General features: G+C 40.3%; 2 protein-coding genes across 2 annotated transcripts in view; one reads left to right on the top strand and one right to left on the bottom strand.

The window, feature by feature from the left end:
- The window catches only part of SNX25 (sorting nexin 25), a gene marked incomplete at both ends in the record, with an annotated part of 64,387 nt that extends 55,490 nt beyond the window's left edge, over positions 1–8,897 (top strand). The window contains 7 exons of the mRNA XM_079534859.1: positions 218–331; positions 2,466–2,630; positions 5,041–5,158; positions 6,279–6,345; positions 6,931–7,112; positions 8,247–8,347; positions 8,823–8,897. Coding sequence (XP_079390985.1) covers positions 218–331; positions 2,466–2,630; positions 5,041–5,158; positions 6,279–6,345; positions 6,931–7,112; positions 8,247–8,347; positions 8,823–8,897 — 822 coding nt within the window. The remainder of the gene's footprint in view (positions 1–217; positions 332–2,465; positions 2,631–5,040; positions 5,159–6,278; positions 6,346–6,930; positions 7,113–8,246; positions 8,348–8,822) is intronic.
- A 1,956-nt stretch (positions 8,898–10,853) lies between these two features.
- On the bottom strand, positions 10,854–17,520 carry LRP2BP (LRP2 binding protein; the record flags this gene model as incomplete). Its single annotated transcript, XM_079534293.1, has 7 exons — positions 17,497–17,520; positions 15,724–15,837; positions 14,567–14,709; positions 14,379–14,484; positions 13,647–13,870; positions 12,632–12,797; positions 10,854–10,919 (listed from the first exon to the last, which is right to left on the bottom strand). The coding sequence occupies exons 2-7, from the start codon at positions 15,757–15,759 to the stop codon at positions 10,854–10,856; spliced, it is 741 nt and encodes a 246-aa protein (XP_079390419.1). The 5' UTR covers positions 15,760–15,837; positions 17,497–17,520.
- Between the last annotated feature and the right edge of the window lie 1,940 nt (positions 17,521–19,460).

Genomic DNA, 19,460 nt, shown 5'->3' with positions numbered 1-19,460 from the left:
CCTTTTCTGTCTTGTAGAAGATTGATAATGGTGGTGTTGGGAGTTGCAGAAAGGTTTAGATGTGTCAGCCCACAATGGGTAAGGGAAAGGTGTTTTCAGCATGCTGAGCAGGATATGGAAGGCAGATGAGACTACAGAATCTCATTTCCATTTAGAACTGGCACCACTGTTGTTTTTCTGCACATGCACATTAAGTGAGTTGCCCTTTCTCCTACAGTGCTTTCCATCATTAAAGAAAGTTCAGTTGCCTTCACTCAGCAAGCTGCCCTTCAAATCCATAGACCAGAAGTTCATGGAGAAGTCTAAGAACCAGCTTAATAACTTTCTGCAGGTAAGAAAGCAGACCACAGAGTGATGAAAGTACCAGAAGTTAAGACAGCTGTATGTTCATCTCTTCTGTCCTACGTGGATTTGATGACCACAGTTATTTTCCTCTTACCACACTTTTACAGCCACTATTTGGAAAATCCTAGTTCTCCATTGTGCTTTGGTGAATGTATCCATCTCCAACACTTTCTGCTAGTTTCTGAGTAATGTCTCTGTCCTTTCTGTCTTTGTGGGGTCTTAGTGTGCCATTTAGGTCTTTATCTTCTATCTTCCCCTCTCTGTTCTTTCCAAATAAGACTTCAGATGGTCCATTTTAGAGACTGCACACTCCTGCCCCATCTTGACTGCAGCGCAAAGGGTCAGTGGTGGCAGAGCATTTTCCTTCTTAGTCCCAAGTTTGGTGTGTGGCCAGTTAGCTTGAGGGTCTGTCAGCAAGGGGGGGAGTTGTGCCTCTTGCAGAGTGGAAGAAGTGGCTTGGCTTCTGTGGGAGTTGGGTGTCCGTGAACTAGACTAATACTGCTGAGATTGCATTAATTTAATTGAATGCAGTGTGTGATTACTGTTTTTAGGTCACCTAGAGCCTCAGGTGGAGAGCCTTGTAATTTAATTTGTTTAAAATAGAAAGGTATTCTTGGAGAGGGAGTTCAGTTTTGCTTCTGTGGACAAATTTGGTCTCAGGTAACACCACAAATTACATTTACAGCATTTGCTTTTTATTTTACAGCACTCTCTATATGTATGGCTGCTTTTTAAGATAGATTACTCGAATTCTCAAGCATTCTGTGTTAGCTGGAAGATATCAATATGAAAAGTGTGTAAACTTCAGAGTTACCTTCCTATTTGCCAGTGACTTGAGGGACAACCAAATGTTGCTGTTTGCCATGAACACTTCTCTTGGGAGTAATGTTATCAATCATCTGGATTCTTACAGTTAAGATAGAGGCTGAACTGGAATTGAGTTCTCAGTATGAACGTTACTTACTCTTAAACTGATAGGATTTCAAACTTGGACAGGTTGCCAACTTGTTGTGTCCAAAAACATTGAAAAGAAATGTGCGAAAATTATAAACTAGGTGACTGTGAATCTTCATGTTTTTTTCCTTAGGTGCTGTCATGATCCTTTACCAAAACGTAGGTGGCAAGCTTTATGTCCTTCTCTCTTGTCTTCCTTCCTACTCCTGATAGAGCTGTGATATCCCTTGCTCCCTGATGGTTGCACAGTGGTTGCCCATGTTCTGAGTAGTGCTGCTAGTGCCAGCAGCAACAGACAGTGTAAGAACAGCTTCTGCTAACTTGACCAGTGCCATTTTGGCACGCAGAAGTCTGGTGGCTACAAAAAGGGAATTTCTTTTTCCTCTGGCTCATCCACTGCCACCAGAAACATTCTAAAGAGTGGGTTCTCCTGTCCTGTGAGCAAGAAGAGGTTGGCAGTAACCCTGCTGGAATTACAGCCTGGTTTGAGGGCTTGAGGCAGTCCCTGTGTTCATGTTCATTCTTTGCAGGGATGTGTAGCCTTAAAAGAACTTCTGTGAGATACTTGAGAAATTCAATTCATGGCATACAGGGGTGGAATTCCTCAAAAGCTTCTGTGCCTGCACACAGACAGGTGGGCACTCCCAGGTGTGTTTGACTGAAGTCAGGTGTCTAAAGAAAAGAACTGAATAATGCCTTCGGAGTTGATGCTCTCTCTATTTACTAAAAGGAGAGCATAGAGCAAAACAGCTCAACTGGGAGGACTGGCATTGCTAAGTGTGAGAGTCATCTAAAATGCATGAAGTTGAGATGAGTTTGGCTGATAGGAGCCAGTCCTCTAGAGGTAAGTTAATTTGATTGTTGACTAGCTAAGAAGTAATTAATAGCGAGTCCTAGAATTGTTATTTTTAACTACAACACCTAAAAACTAATTTCTTACAAATTAGAACTTCATGTTTTTAAAAATGAAGTTGTCGGATTAAAGGCTTGCCAAGCTTCTTAAAATAAGATCATCATAGCCAAGCATCTGTCAGACATAGATTATTTTTTCTCATTCTACTTTTGAGCTATCTTAATCATTAAGTTTCATTAGCTGGCCTGATGCATTTTGTTCCTTACAAAGAAATAGTTAATGTGTTGTTTCTGTCTCTGTATTCCTTTCACAGAAATTGCTCTCTGATGAAAGGCTCTGTCAAAGTGAAGCACTTTATGCCTTCTTGAGCCCTTCTCCAGAACACCTCAAAGTGATTGATGTGCAAGGGAAAAAGTCATCTTTTTCACTCTCATCATTTTTAGAGCGACTTCCTTGTGACTGGTTTTCTCATCAGGAGGTGAGTTATCTTCCCAGATTTAATTACTTAGCCAGAGTAAGCAGACAGAGCCATTATTGTAATACATTTGAATGGCAGGTAGTATTGGAAGGCGTTTTTGAAAGGTCATTTTTAATTTACCTTTAGCGAACAAAGATTCAGAGAGAAGAGCTGCCTATGAATTTGTAAGGTATTTTTAATAAATTTCCTGTCCTCTGACACACAGATACACATATATATAGGTAACTGTGGAACCTATCACGAATGAATGAAATGCAGTCTATGTGGGATTGTTTATTTTTTATTAGTATTCCTGCCTTCTATGCTTTAGATGTGCATGTTTTAGGGAGTTTTTCTCTTAAGAGACTTCTCTTGGCAGCAATAATTTATGGAGCAAAGCTGGTTTTGATGAAGAATGTCTGCAAATGGTAGTACAGGCTCACAGAGGGAATTTGTGTATGTGGATGGTAGTCCATGTGGCCAAACAGGTTGGCATATTTGATTCTAAGGCATAAATACCTCTCGTCTTTGAAAACACAACAGAGAAAAGATGAATGACTAAAATAGCTCACTGACTAAAACTAAAATTCCGTGGCGCTCTGTCATGTGTTGTTGGGGTTATAGATACACGAGCTCCAGGGAACTGCTTCCATCACCAGTTGTATGTTATGTGAAACAATTATTTTGCTAAATGCTGTAGTTTTCTGCAGTGAATGGGCCTCTTCAAGGCTAAGTGGAGTTAGGGAAACTTGTATGGAGCTGGCCTGTGAATAGACAAAAAGGTGGTCTTGCTACTGTCACGAATAAGAAAATCCTGAATGTTTCCAAAATTGCACTGCATTCACACCTGGGCAATGAATACATTGTATTATTTCAGAGGAATTAATATAAAGAAAGTTTGAAATGCTCGTTTTACATTTTGACAGAAGTACTTCTGTTCTTCTAAAGATGGAAAATAGTTCATACGCACCTATACTCATGACTAATAGGTGGAAGTAGCAAAAAAAGGAAGCTGTTAGTAGTGCACTAATTAATAGAAAAACATTCCCCCAAAAATAGCCAGATCACGTGTGTATTACATTATTTGATCGTGTCGTGTCTTATTCCATATTTTGAACTCTGTTGAAGAGCATGCTCTCTTATAACTTTACATCTTGTCTCATGTTATTCAGATATGTGCAGGAGCAACAATATTAACCTCTTGAGTGCTGCTTTCAGGATTATATATTGCAACAATTTCAGATCTCAGATACCTGGGGTTCCTTAAATGGGGCTAAATTTGGAATGGAATTAAATAAGAGGAAAAGTACAACTGATAGTACCTAGAGAGAGGTTTGGGGGTTTGTGAACTATTAATGGAGATAGAAAACGCATCCTTACAGTATAAGAGTTACTTACTGCATTTTCTAAATGGGGGAGGATTCACTTGAGAAAAATAGAACGGGGACCACAGAGGGGTCATTGGATTTGCCCTTCTGCTCTGAGTAGGCTCAGCTATACCAGCAAAATTACTGTCAGGTCTTTATCTGTGGTGTATTTAAACCTCCGGTGACCAATGGATGCTCTGCAGTCACGCAGGGCAGTGTGTCACTCCTTGGTTATAAGCCTGTTCTTACCATCTAACCCAAATCTCACTGTATTCAACCAGCTCTTGTCCTGTCTGCAGCAAACAGAGAGCAGCCAGTCCCTTTCTTTAGAGAAAACCTCCATGTTTGGGTGAGGATCATCCTCTTTATCAGGAGTTACTACTTTCCTTGGGTCTCTTATTTCTTAGAGTGAGCAGCCCCAGCATTCCCTACCACATTCTGTGTAGTTGTCACAGTTCTGCTCTGCACTTTCCTGATCATCCACATTTTTCTTGGAAATACGACTGATTTTGAAACACATCGCACCCACTGAGTTCTCATATTCCTATGTATAAAAATCTCCTTTACATATGCTCACAACTGTCTGATGGACAGCATTCCTGCCTGTGTATCATGCTGTTACGCTTGCCTTTTGCACAGCAGTGTGGCCCTGGGATCTTTCTCCTGTACTATTATCAGTATCAATATTTTTGTTTCCTGCATTTACACAGTGAGTTATTGCTGCTTTGCAATGCTGAGCATTGCAAAGGTGAGGTTTGGAGGATGGGAAGAAGGTGTAAGATGTTCTGGTGTACAGCTGAAACACTGTAGGATAGGACTTTAAAATCACAGAACAAGAGGGTTGGAAGGGACCTTGAAGATCATCCAGTTCCAGCCCCATGTGCAGGTAGGGTTTGGGTGATAGGCAATTGAAAGCCCATCACTGTTAGGCAAAGAACAAAAACAAATTAAGAGAAGTTAAGTCATGAAGGAGGTTTTCTGGACCAGAAGATGAGAAGGGGAAAAAAAAAAAAGCAGTATTGAAGAAATGTCACTCCATGCCTACACTGTCCCTCTGTTCTTAGGAAGAAATTGAAGAGGACAGTGACCTGTCGGACTATGGGGAAGAGGTGGATGGAAAAAGGGACTCTATTGCTGAGCCGTGTTTCATGCTGATTGGGGAGATTTTTGAGCTGCGAGGAAGTAAGCTGCAAACCTGCTTATTTGCTAGTGGAACCTGTTGGCCAAGAAATCTGGGGTGCTTTGTGATTCACATTATTCTATTTCAAGAAGTTGAAATATTCTTGAAACCTCTGTAGCCAGCTAATCTGGCAAGGAGCTGTTCTGCAATAGTCCTAACTTTAAAACTTCAGAATAAAAGTGCTATTGCAGTATAACACTGCAGTAAAAATGTCACTGGCAAGGGAGGGAATATGCTTTTTCATTAAAGAAAATGAATTTGGAGAAAATAGGGAAGTACAACAGCACATTATCTGTATATGGGCTGTAGATTCCAACATACAATTTATGAGGAAGGAAAGACAACTGCATCGCAGGATGTGCCACCAGTGAAGCAGTGTGGTTTTAATGTCCGTTTCAAGTGCATTATGGATGCATTTCAGTTCTACGCTTTGTATAATGGCAAAGATGCTGTAACTGTGGCACCTTTCCCTACCAGATTTTTTCCTTCTTTATGTAACTGAGTGATAAAAACTATTTTTGGTTCTATTTGAATGTAGAGCCACACTTGACACTTTATAAAATTAGGTACAGGGTAATTATTACAAAATGCAGCCCCTTCCACAAATAACAGATGTACATTCCAAATATAGGCTTTTCTTCTAATGATGGTGAACAGCATGAAAGAAGTATTAGACTCTAATTACTAGGAAGCACTTGCATTTGTTCCTTTAATTGGCAATGGAAAGTTAACTGTAGGAGTGAGAATGCTTTTGGAATTGCAGTGCTGCTGCTGCTTATACAGCACTGTAGTTGTAGGGTACAGAAAGTCTTCTTTTTCTTCTAGCACAAAAACTGGTTGGGCAGTTTCATGGTTCAGTGCACTTCAGATATTCTTGAACATTAAAGCTTATGGTATCAATGGCAAAAGCATAATGCAGATGTGTTTCTGTCATCTGCAGGACTTAAAAACTGTATCGCAAACTGTACAGGGAAAACAAGAAAAAGAGACTCACATACCATTCATTAACATTTAATGCAGGGGTGGGTTTTTGGTTTGTGGTTTTTAGGGGGATGTGATTATGGATTCTGTAATGTTAGTAATTCCATGACCTTCATTTCCTGTCCTTTTTCATCATTCCAGTGTTTAAGTGGGTGAGAAAAACATTAATTGCACTAGTACAAGTCACTTTTGGAAGAACCATCAACAAGTAAGTGCCTGTTACTTGAACTGAACCTGCAACACTGTTCTACAGGGAAAAGACTGAGAATTGTTGAGAGTAACAATAATAATCATCTGGGCGCTTTGTTGTATGTGATAATCCCCATTTGTTTTCCATAGCTCAGTTTACAGATAGGTTGAGTAGAGAAGCCACAGATGTGGCTTATCTTTCAGCTCATTTACCCAGGACTTTTTCCCCTACACAGGGCTTTACTTTTGAAAGAAATCGGGAGACTGGAACCCTAACAGACTTCTCAATGAAGCAGCCTTGCATTTGAGATAAGCTGCTGCTCTGTTTTTCTGAATGACCTGGCTCTGTGAAGCACTTTGTGGAATATGTATTTGCAGGCTACACTGAAGTGCAGCCTTCTGTATATCTCAGTCAGATTATCTTCAGTGATCTCCATTTTAGAGCACAGCTGCTCAGTACAGCGTGCTGTAATGCTGGTGGAAATGGCATCGGTAAATTGAGATAGTTACATGAAGATAAGCATTGCTTCCATTGTTTTTTAGTAGGGGGAAAAAAAAAGATTTGAATAAGATGTGATGTGCTCACTTCCATGCTTTTTTACAGGCAAATCCGTGACACTGTACACTGGATGTTCAGTGAAGCAATGCTTGTTTACTATATTGGTGTGTTTCGAGATGCTTTTTGGCCAAATGGAAGACTAGCACCACCACCAACTGCCAAGAGTGAAGAACAAAAGCAAGAGACCAAACAGCGAGCACAGCAAAAACTACTTGAAAACATTCCAGGTGAGAACACCTCCATTCTGCTTAATCCCATATCTAGTAACTAGTAAGGAAACCAGTTAATCAGGTCCTGTTCTGCTGCATTTTAGATTTTTCCTTTGGAGCTGTAAGTCATGCTTATTTGCATAAATAAGTGTAATTTTGGCCTTATTCTTTGCTTCTCCCATCTTTGTCTGGTAAATGGCACAGGCGTGGGTAGTACCAGAGGATAGAAGGTCCAGTATTGCTGGAGTTTGTACATAATACTCATTAAGAAAGCTAAGTGAAGTCTGGGTACTCTCTGCTATATCCCAGTGAGCAAACAGGAGGTGGTTCTGCTGCCTGGAACTACTTGACGTACAGGAAGAGTGGCACCACAGCCATTGCCATTTGCTTTATCTACCCATGTTGTCATTGTTGTGTGATGCTGTGCATTTCTGAGAAGAGGTTTCAGGGCATTGAATATGGAGGGACCTGCAGCCTGGACAGAAGCACCCCAGGCAGAATGGGGTTTGCAACGCTTTCATTTAATGCCCTTTAATCACCAACAAGTGAGGCAGCTTCCCCTTGAGTGTGTATGCTTCTGGGGCGCTGTCCTAGAACAGCCTTCCCTAGTAGTTTTCTTATTTGTTTTTCAATTAGAAGTGATGCTTCAGGATATATCTGAATTTACCTGAAATTAAAGACGAAGCACTGGATTTATTCTCCACTGTAATTTAATCCAAAATGTAGATGATAGACATAGACTTCCCTCATCTGCTTGCTTCTGAGAAGTATTTCTGGGAAGGTGGAAAGTAAATCTTAACTGTTGAAGGAATACTTTGTGTCTGAAAGTATATTTCAGTGAATGGATTAATAATATTGGCCATTAGACATGACTGTGTGATGACTACATATTGCATTAAAACACTTAAAGAATATTGTCACCAAGATGCATAAACTATTATTTGACTCAGCTGACTTGAGAGTGAAGGGTTACTTTCCAACCAGTGACCTGAGTTACCTACGTGTTTTTAAAAGGCTGGCAGGTGGCATCTATACATCTAATTATCTTCTATGAAGGGCAGCATTCCAGCCTTATGTATTTTTGGGTGGTAGTGTTGGTTGCACACTGCCTAGCAGGAGTGAAGCTGTATGCTGAAGTCATGTTTGTTGCAGATACTCTGCAGAGCCTCGTTGGACAGCAAAATGCCCGCCATGGTGTAGTGAAAGTGTTCAATGCACTGCAAGAAAGAAAGGCCAACAAGCATCTACTCTATGTGAGTAACCAGAAAAGTGGGCTTTTAGTTTTAGAATCTTCTTAATTGCTGAGTTCCACTCAGAATTAAAGCCCAGAGTGTGTGGTTTTGCACACATAATGGTAGTATGGTACTAATCTCTGCAAGTAACTTTTTTTGTTCTTGAGCAAAGTCAGAAAAAACATATTCACTTCATCATCCGAATCATTCTGAGTAACAAAAAGCTGTTTAAAATACAGTACTGCTTTTGTCTATGAGAATCTCCACACATCCAGCCGCCCATAAGTTACGCACTGATTTATTATAGCTGAGAAGAAGCAGACACTCACTGCATTGCTTGGAGAATCCGAGGCTTTCAGAAGAGCAGTTGCATGGAAGATGAGCAGAAGGACCTTGTATGCTGCTGTTACCTGTGATGTTCTGAATATATCAGAAAGGTTAAAAGAAACGCTAATTTGGCATCTGTATTCAACCTCATATCTTCTCTGTTTTTCAGGTTTTGCTGGAACTGCTGCTAACTGAACTGTGTCCTGAGCTACGAGCTCATTTAGAGCAGCTTAATGCCACTTAGGTTTGAATCTGCACAAGTGGACCACTAGAGAAATGTCTATATCCAATAATAGACATTAAACTTATTTTCCTCTTTTCCATAGAGGGCTGAGGACTATGATTATTTTTAGGGTTTTTCTTTTTCCTCTCGAGATTTTTTTTTTTTTGTGAAGTAAACATACTTGAAAAGATCTGATGCTGTAGTAGGGTAGACAAAACAATGTTGTATAGTTGCCAATTTTTATTTAAATTGTTCTATTTGACTACTCTTCTGTTTCAAATATAGATTGAAAAATAAATGTTCATATAAGCTCAAAGAAACCAGAAACTATTTTAAACATTTATGAAAAGAAGTTTTGCTTATAGTGGTAAACTAATGAATGTTGTACAGTTCTAATCTCCTCGCTGAGGATTTGAGCATTCCTTTTTTCTTGTGCATTGAAAAAGCCTTGTTGTGCAATATTACATGTAAAGCTATTGTGAAAATTTTATCAATTTTGTTTTTACCAAAGATTTCCTGTAGTTTGAAGCACTTGTAAGCAATAAATAACAAAATTCAATTTCAGTATTTGATGATTAGGCTGTACTAACAACTACTGAATGAGTTTGACAGTGCTAGTTTCATACGGAGTATTTACGTTTTACAGACTTACTGGAGTCTGTGTACAAAATACACATTTTAAACTGGTATCTCCAACCAGAATGCCTGTGCTAAACACAGGGTCAGAGATTAGTGCTTCTGTGAATGAGTAAGTAGACATTTAATTACACTATTCCAATAGCTTCCCTGATATTACTCAGGGCTCTTTTACTCAGTTTCAGACAACCTTCAGAACTTTCCCTTATTTTATACAAAGGAAAGAAAAATGAAACATCTTCAGTGGTTTTTTTTAATTTGTGTAAAAAATGTGTAAATATGGTCTTAAAGCTCATCTAAACAATTAAACATCAAAAAGCTCCAGCTGCCATTCATTACTTTATTTCAAATTCAGTGTAACCATGCTCTTTGAAAAACAAGACTGACCACTAAAACCCATCTGCTGTAGTGAAATCAGTGTTTTTACTAACATCTCACCTCCTTTTGCCACAGAGCTGAACAGTTCTCAAGTGACAGCACAGCCCTAAGAAGCAAGCTTTCCTGCACATGCCAAGCTTTACAAGTAAACAGGTATTTAGAAATGTGCAGGCTTACCACAGCCATCTGTAAAACTTCCCAGAGGTACCATGTGATAAAAGGTTCAGTATAATGCTATTCAGACATACAACACTCTTAACCAAAAGGTCTTCCAGCTGTTTCTAATACAGAGGTAGCATAATCACATTATGAAGAAGGATAGAAAAAATGGGCCTAGTGTGGCCTAGAGACATGCTTCCAGACTGATGCCTTTTCTTCTGTGTTTCTGTAAGTAGAATTCACTAGTAGTAAAAATTGGCATGTAAACTGACAAAAAGTTTACATAGAGACCACCTTCTGAATTGGAATCTCTCTGGTCCACAGGTAAAACATGTTAGGATGGTTCAGTAGATGTAGATGAGTTAAAAAAGCACAAAAAAGAAAGTATACATGTCACTAGCAAAGCTAAGATTCAAAAATGGAATTCAGCACAAAGTCATGAGCTGTGGATGGGCTGTATGTGAAAACTAGGCAAGTTTGGGTTCAAGGTTTTCAAGTATTTCTCTGAAATACTAAAAATGCAAAAAGCATACCATTCTTTTAATTTGGTTCAGTTTGACTTATATGCTGTATAGCAGTACTGTGTCCTTATCAGAACTTGTCTTCAGTACCATTTTAAAAGTCTGCCTTTGCCATGTATCTCAGTTACTGTGAGCCTTTTGCTTTTTTTAAGTATCTCAGTAAATTTCTTATAAGTTATATGAATTAGAAATTCAAGCACTAAGTGAACAGTCTGTAATTGAATATTAAAAATGACTTATTGTAGGAAGTTTGTCTAATACCTGCCAGAACTGAAGGAAACACTTAAATTCTTCCAAGATTAGCTTTCAGTTCAAGCTCAGAAGCAACATCAGGATCCAGAAGGCAAGCCTTTGAAAACAAAGAACATGAAGTACTAGCTTGTAGCCAAAAAAAAATTGTACACTGCCAATACAACACTAGTAAGGCTGTAAATTTTTGTATTTCACATCAGAAAAATTCAATACTTGAAAATGAGCATGCTCAACTCCAATTGTTAGCCTTAGTTTCATTTTTTTTAATACCATTGGTTCGGCTGGCACCACCACCAGCACCCTAAATCTGCTTACAGACTGGTCATTTTCGTTCAGTTCCATCATATACGTCTGTTTCAAAGCTGGGTAAAAAAAAACAGTAGGCCAAAAACTGCAGCTGTGCAGTTATTAAAAACAAAAGAAACCTCACTATTTTCAGTTTAGTTGAATAACACAATGACTAACAACAATGATTTTTCAGGTACAAAAGAAACTGAACGTACCCACAACTCCAGTCTTCAGGTTTTACAACTGCCCTTTAACTTTTACTTTGACTCCTTTATGTGGCCTGTCCCTTCTCTAGGACTGTAGATGTAGAGATGCATGGCACCAATCAACAGATATAATTTATTTTTATACTGAGCAGTTAGTGATGCTTACTTATCAGTAGCATATACGTTGCTAGTGAATGGTGAGTGAAAGCTGTAATCTTCTGCCTGTAATGCTAGACTAGGCAGAAGACAAGGGGGAAGGACCATACCCGCATTACACCATGCAGTAATGGAATGCTGGTGTACTTTTTCCACACCTTCTTATCTAGGACTACTGGGGAAAGTGTTCACAGCGGCCAACCTTGTGTTTCTTTCCTGATCTCAACCTATCCTCTGAAAGGCTTTTCACAGCAAAAAAACCCAAAATGTTTTAAATTATGAATTCAGCTGAATGCTTGCCTACTCTGCTAAGCCTTTTCTATCAGTGGCTGCCGTGAGTAAGGAGCCACAGAAGTTGCCAGCTGCTAGCTTAACATTTGCATAAATAACTCTTCATTTATTTAGACTGCACTCAGTTGGGCCCTGAAGTATTTTACTTGCAGAAACAAATGATCTCTGTATGCAGAAATCACAGAGCATCTTAGCAGGACTGCTTCTACGCTCCCTCCAGTTAGCATCATCATCTTGCCTTTACTTTTAGGCATCACTAATGTAATTTAGTTTTCAGAAGGCATTATTAGTCTTCTTTCTCAGGTAGTAAATCTTCCTTCAACATCAGCGCTTATTTAGGAAATGTGATCTGTTTTTTCCCCTATGTATCACTGTTAGTAGCTCCTCGATCAATAAAAATGTAATAAAAATGATAAAATTACTTGAATAATTTAGGGAGTTCCATCTTCCAACTTACTAAGCTTTGTGCTGACTTCCACGGAATTTTTTATTTGACAGTATGACTTGTTTGTTGAAGCAAGTGGGCAGACAGTATCCTTCAAAGCTATGAAGTGGTTTTCAATATAATTTTATTACTCTTCATTTTCTTGCAGAGTATTTAAAAATATTATTTAAGCTAGAGCCTTTCATAAAACAAAACAGCAAGTTTAAAGACTCACATCCAAGGCATCACTCAATCTCAGGAGATATAAGTTAGGCTGCAAGGCTTTAGAGTCATAGAACCATCAAGGTTGGAAAAGACCTCTCTGATCATCCAGTCCAAGCGTTCACCTATTGCCAGTATTGCCAAAATGTTCCTTGAACACCTCTAGGGATGGTAACTCCACCACCTTCCTGGGCAGTCCATTCCAGCACCTGACCAGCTTACCTTAGAATAGTATTTTTTAGCAGCAGCTTCATCTTTCTCTGTGCCTCGGCCAAGATGGAGGCACCTAGCCAGGTAGAAGGCAGCTATAGCAACCCCTTTGGCTGCATATGCAGGGAGACAACCAGTCATTGTTGCTAGCATCTCGATGTTGTCATTTTCTGTAGTCCTGTTGTAGGATTTAAGCGTTAGATAATGCTATTGTGAGCCACAATTGAAGTCAACTGCCTGGAAGGCGCACGTTCCAAAAGACCAGCTAGCCCAGACTGAACAGCCATCAGCACATTTGCAGCACAAGCAGAAAACAAAGCGGCTTTCTCTGAGAAGACCATTCAGCAATGAGCAGAGCAAACAGCACTCGCTGCTGAACTACTGCTGAATTACCAGAGCTGCTGCTATGCAGTGGCATATACAGGGGTCAAGTAATTACAGAAACCACTTGCATGCAGATGATGACTATTGTGTGGTTCAGGCTCAAAAAGTGCATATGCAGTATGCATCCCAATAAGCAGCAAGCGATGCAAAGCTAAAGTGCGGTGGCTTGGCACCACTTGCAGCAGCCACCTCTAGGTCCCAGGCTATGCTGCTCAGAGGGATTACTGTGGGTTCCCAACCAGTGACAAGGCAAGAGATAGCGGGCAGAAATGTCATGGAAATGGAGGCTATGGAGAACAGAACACTTCTAGGGGTTTAAAATAGGCGCCCGGCCCAGACTGTGGACAAGGAGACAGGAAGACAGGGCTCTACCTGAGACTAATTCAAGACTGGTTTGCTTCACAGCATCAGGAAGAAAAGTTCATCTGTTCTGAATAACTGAGAACCCTACTGACTTAATTTTGGCAGTGGTCTGCTATTCCCCCTTAAAAATGAGGTCTTGCAATTCATTATCTCAAATGTCTCCTGATCTTAATACAAGTTTATGAACTTAATAACCCCTTTCATTTAAGTAGTAAAGGTAAGTAGTAAAGTAAGGTCCATCATCTTATATGAAAATAATGAGAAATAAATCAAAGTTAACCTTTTGGCTATGGCAGCAGCTGTTGAGAAGAATCTTCTACTGTAATAATACTCCACAAGGTGGCCCTGAGCATAGATGTTTCCTCTTTCTGCTGCTGCTTTCAAGCACTTCAGAGCAGCCTTACTGTTCCGGCGTATACCTTGTCCATAGAGATACATAACACCAAGTGCACCCTGTGATTCCAGGCTTCCGTTGCCACATGCTTCTGAGTGCCAGAAAAAGGCCTAAGCAAGAGGCACAAAGTTGTTTCCTGTTTATCTCAACAAATGCTTTGCATTATCTAATTAACTTCTGATGTGATGATGTATTCACTTCAACTGGTTGTCTTGCATACCGTTTCATTAAAACCCTTTATATCAACCAGTCAGTAAGAAGTGCTTATATGTAAAAGAAAGCAGTCTCCAGAAGGCTTTTAAACCTGCATCAATTACTGAGAGCTGTCAACCAGAAACACCTCTTTCATTTTTGAAGGGCATCAAGGCTGCCAAAATTTTAATCCACTCTATCCTTCTCTCTGATATTCCTACTAAACAGAAATCTCAGCAAGCAGTGTCAAGCCAGTCCAAAGGGAGGGGTACTGACCATCTCCTTGTATGGGCTTAAATGAATGACAATGTCTAGGATTGCTTAGAATACAGTTTTAAAGAGTCAAATATACTGCCACGATCTTTCTGTGAAATCCAAAATTAGTTGGGACTCATGAAATTTGTAAAGGGTGCAAGTGGGCTTTACCTTCTTCAGATCCCTTAGATCTGGCATGGAATAAAGCATTCCTAAAGTACTCTGGGCCTTCACGCTTGCTTTTGGATTCCCATGGTCTGCAGCAATAAGCCACAACCTAAGAAAACAGAGACAAAGAAAGTTCAGTAGCAGTATCTCAGCATCTCCAACTCATCAGAAAAATTACTGTCTGCAATCACCTTTCAGCCTCTTCAGTTGAATGCTTAACACCATATCCTTCATAATGTGCTCTGCCAAGATTGTACGCAGCTGCAAACCTTAAGTGTCTTGCCTCTGGGGAATCAGAGTAGAGTATTTTCTTCATGTATTCCACTCCCTTTTCCTACAATTGAGGTGTTAAAATCATTACATTTCGACTGTAAAGCCTCTCTTAAATGTGTGTGGACAGTGTGGCTATCAGTGAGATTCTGACATCTCATTTACCTAAATACCTTCCACATTTGCAATTTTTTGAAAACAATTATATTTTTGTCTAAATTGAATTGTCTTATAAGTATTCTAACAAATGCTGCTTTTAAATGGCTATTATTCTATAATATACATAAAGCTTTATTTTCTAGTGCACCCTCAAAGATTACTGGAGGTGATCAAAGCCAGGTTGGATGGGGCCCTGGGCAGCCTGGTCTGGGACCAGATCTGGAGGTTGGCGGCCCTGCCTGTGGCAGGTGGGTTGCAGCTTGGTCCTTGGGATCCCTCCCAACTCAAGCCATTTTATGATTCCACTTGGACACTGTAACTTCATCTCTCTTCTTGCCTTACTTCCAGAACACCAGAAATGCTGCACCACTTAGCAAAGATGCTGGCTATTTGCAAGTCAAACAAACAGATGTGCTTCTACACGAAATCTAACATTTTCACAGAGCATGACTTTCTCTGTGCCTAACATGGTAACAACAGAAGTCTTTAAAGTGCTTTGATGGTTTAAGGAGCTAATTCTGGGATATAGCGATGCTTTACACTTGGAAATACAGTTGTCTGATTTCTATTTTTACAGATTCCATTTTTATCTACACTGCTTGTTAAATATTAACAAATTAATAACAATTTTTAAACAAGCGACATTGCTTCCATACAGAGTACAAAGTCTTAGAAGTGGTACTTTAAAACAAAAATTACCACGTGTATTTTTCAAATAAGCCTGTTTCATTGTACCTGGTTTTGAAAATTTCTACAGCCCAGATGCCTCCTTTGATGATGATTGTGAGCATCTGTACCTTATGAAACTATTTCTAAGTCAATGACTTATTTATCTTAAACTATCAAGTTTATAAAGAACCTTTTAGTAATTAAAAATTGCTATTAGAAGAAAAGTAAAAAGTAAAACTAGATTACTCACAGGGTCCTTATTAGTGCCTAGTCCATCGTAATGCATTACACCAAGCTGATACAGTGCCTGAAAATCTGTGTCCTTGTTTTTTTCGAATTGTACGAATGCTTCTTCATACCTCCCCTGGGAAAGAAGGATGAAGATACAGTACACCAAATGAGGAGTACAGCTTACCTCTTCAGTCGATCTCCTCATGCCGATTTTCAGACTGGAGCATTTCACTCACAAAAAAGAACAAAACAAAATGCAACCACTGAAGTGGCAGAAAATGGAGTGAGTTAGCAACTACAAGAACACTGGGAAATGATGGAAGCACTTCCATCTAAGGTTTTATTGTTTTCAGGTATATGTACAAAAAAAACAAACACCGAAATATAAGTAGTGATATGCAAATGCACGAGAAACAGGTGCTGAGAATAAACATGCACCAGACTCAAGAGAGCTCCACTTGATGGTAAACTTCAGTGGACCACAATGTCTTGACACGGAACTCATCCAGGAGAGGGGAAGGGCATACAGTTCAAACAACTGCTTCCGCCCTTCAAATTTAGTCTTTTGCCTTTACTACTTTATGGGTTTGTTTTTTGTCTTCAGTATTGTTTTTTTCCCCAACATACGTACTAAAAACAAGGCATGTGCAGGACAACATAAGCCCAAGGATTCTGCAGTCTGTCTTATCACCTCACCCACAACTCGCTCACCCCATTCTGCCTTCCACAATGACCTCACATGTTCTGCCGTTGTGACAGGGTAAGAATATAATAGGATTCACTAGGTTTATTGAATAAACTTGGTTTCCTGATGAAATATGGTTTCTCCACCTGCTTGCACTTGTTAGAAAAAATCTCAAAGAGCATTTGCTCCTGCAATGGATTGAAGAAGAAAATGTATTTAGAAGTACACAATAAAACAATTGCAATGTAAGAGCTAACTGACAAACTGGTGCTCTTACTAAAACATTGGTATGTAGGCATAGAAAAATACTAAATAAAACCAAGTATATCTTGTATGGTTTGGTAAAACAACACCAGACTGCCAAAGCTTAGAAGTGAGCAGCTGCAGGACAGCAAGACACTTCACAATGAAGAAATGCCCGATGTTCATACAGTCCACTCCTCTGAAAGGGGAAAACAGTGCCTACTTACAGCCAGATGATGTGTCAGATAATGAAGTGTGGCAGCACTTGTACTCTCACTTTTCCTCTGAACTCAGTGCTGTGAGTGAGGCGTATCAGGGCTCTGATCGGGTGCTGTTTTCTTCTAACATCTGCAGTGCTATGAGAGCATGCATTTTTAGGCAATACAGATGTATGCTCTAAAATACAGAAATGGAAACTGCTCGAGCAGAAAATTGAAGGGTGGACAACAGTTTGTAACATGGACATCTGTGCCAGCTGAAGAAACAGACAAGCCTGCCCTCCTTGGTGCCACTTTTACTCTTGTCAAAGGCAATAATGAAAGCATGGAGCACCTGCATGGAACACGAGGAAGATGCCCACCTGCTCCCGCTGCCAACCCCAAACCTGGCTAACCGATGCCCCTTCCTGCACTGCTGGCAGAACCGAGTCCACTGCCCCACAACACAAAGCACAGCGGGTGCTGTTCGGACACTCAGCTGGCCAAGACTCAGCTCGGGAGGCAGCTGTGCAAGAGTGGGAACATCTGGTGATTGCCATGGGAAAAAACAGGCACAGGCATCTCCTGTTGTTTTTTATGGTGTCATTTACCCCTAAAACTGAATGTAGTCATTTAATGTCTGACTTTAAAAAAGGAAAACCCCAACCTCTTCATAGTACCGCTGTCCTCTTAGAAAGCACGTCCAGGGATCTCCATCTTCTGCTCTCCTTGCCAGCGAGGCAGCATGGCTGTCGTCCCCTGCTCAGAAATAAGCAGACGTTTTAGGTTTTGTTTTTTTTCCCAGAAGAAGGGGACAGTAAGCAAACTAAAACAAAAGGAAGACGAAACAGAGTGCTATGCATGACGCGGGTGCCTGCACGATGGCGCACTGACAGAGGCGGAAACACCACCACACGGCGAAGGAAGGGCACAGGGACAGACGCAGCCGTCCCAGGCCTTCCGCGAAGGAACCTGCCCGAGTCCGTACCCGACGGCAGGCATGCAGCCTCGCTGCGCACTTCCATGGCGGCCCGCCCCGCCCCGGGCGCCGTTATTGCCCGCCCCGGGCGCCCTACGGGGGAAGGCGGGGCGGTGCTGCTCGCGGGCCCGACGTTGGAAGGGAGTGGGGCTGGCTGGTGTGTTTAGCTTTGCCTGGAAGAATCCCGACTCATACGGCAACAAAATCTGGCACCTTACAATGCTTCGCTCTCCTTGAGCTTGGCGGTGCCGAAGTTGGGTAGTTCAGCTCTATTTAGCCATGTCAGTGTTAACCTGCTGAGAATGTGTGATTTACAGAGCATTTTTTCCACTTCAGTGTGGCTGCTAAGGCTGTAAATACACAGCACATACTCATGGTACAAACTGCTGTACGCCTGCATGCTGGAGTTACACACACCACATGCTGTGTGTTCAAGTCATAGAATCACAGAATCATAGAATGGCCTGGGTTGAAAAGGACCACAATGATTATCTAGCTTCAACCCCCTGCTATATGCAGGGTCGCCAACCACCAGACCAGGCTGCCCAGAGCCACATCCAGCCTGGCCTTGAATGCCTCCAGAGATGGGGCATCCACAACCTCCTCGGGCAACCTGTTTCAGTGTGTCACCACCCTCTTCTGAGTGAAAAAACTCCTCTGTAGTAACTTAAAAACAACAACAAAAAAAAACCCAACACCATTTTAGCAGTTACATAAATAAATTTGGTGTTGCATAAGCTGTTAGCAGATACATACATATTGAAGATTATGCTGCTGCCAAAAATGAGTATTGTGTAGAATGGCACTCAGAAGGCTCCCCACAATTTTTTTTTCCATGTTATTCTCAGAGATTGTCAGATGGAGAAGCTAACAAAGATGGCAGTTTTACTTGTATCATGAAAGTATCCTACTGCACTGATGACAGTAGAACATTTGTTTGTTCATACCACAGGTCTTGGTCTCCTGGCTGACAAAAGAAATGCCTTGTAATCCCAAAGTCAAATTAATGGGAATCCAAGGGCCGACAGAATTTGACTGGACAATGAATGGAATGGCTTGATGTGTGCTGCTGTCACATTGTCTCCTTCTGAGGAGAAGGAAAACTCATTTATTTTCACTTCTAACAGAAGACCGCTGTTTTGCTTTTTCCTACAATGTTTGTATTCATACAGCTATAAACAAATAAGCATATAATAATTAAGTCTCTCATACTTTTCCTGTGAAAATGAGAGCAAAAGTTCATAAAATTCAGTTCATATAGAATTATTTTTTTTCCTTAATCCTCATCTAAAATACCATTATCAACAGTGAGCGCAATGAATGGCTTTGAATAGACTCATGCTGTGAAATCCACCTGGCTCTACAGAAAATGAAAGGTAAGAGTACAATTTTTTTCAGCAGGAAAGAGTTTCATAAAATAACAGGATCAGACATTTAACTTCTAAAGCTTTTAAGCGTAATAAAATTGTTATATAAACAAAGTTATCTTAGCCAAAAGGAAGGAAAGAGTAGTAGTTACTTAATAATTTGTAAAAAAAAAAATGCATTCACAGCAGAAAACTCTCTTATTCTTTGAGGTTTCATAAAAAAAAAAAACCACAAATGTCTTGATTTAAATTATATATGTAACATTTCTATTTCAGCTGGGTTTT

This window comes from Tetrao urogallus (assembly GCF_951394365.1).
Source record: "Tetrao urogallus genome assembly, chromosome: 4".
NCBI lineage: Eukaryota > Metazoa > Chordata > Aves > Galliformes > Phasianidae > Tetrao > Tetrao urogallus.
The sequence above is the reverse complement of the archived record's forward strand: the minus strand, read 5'-3'. Positions and strand labels throughout refer to the sequence as shown.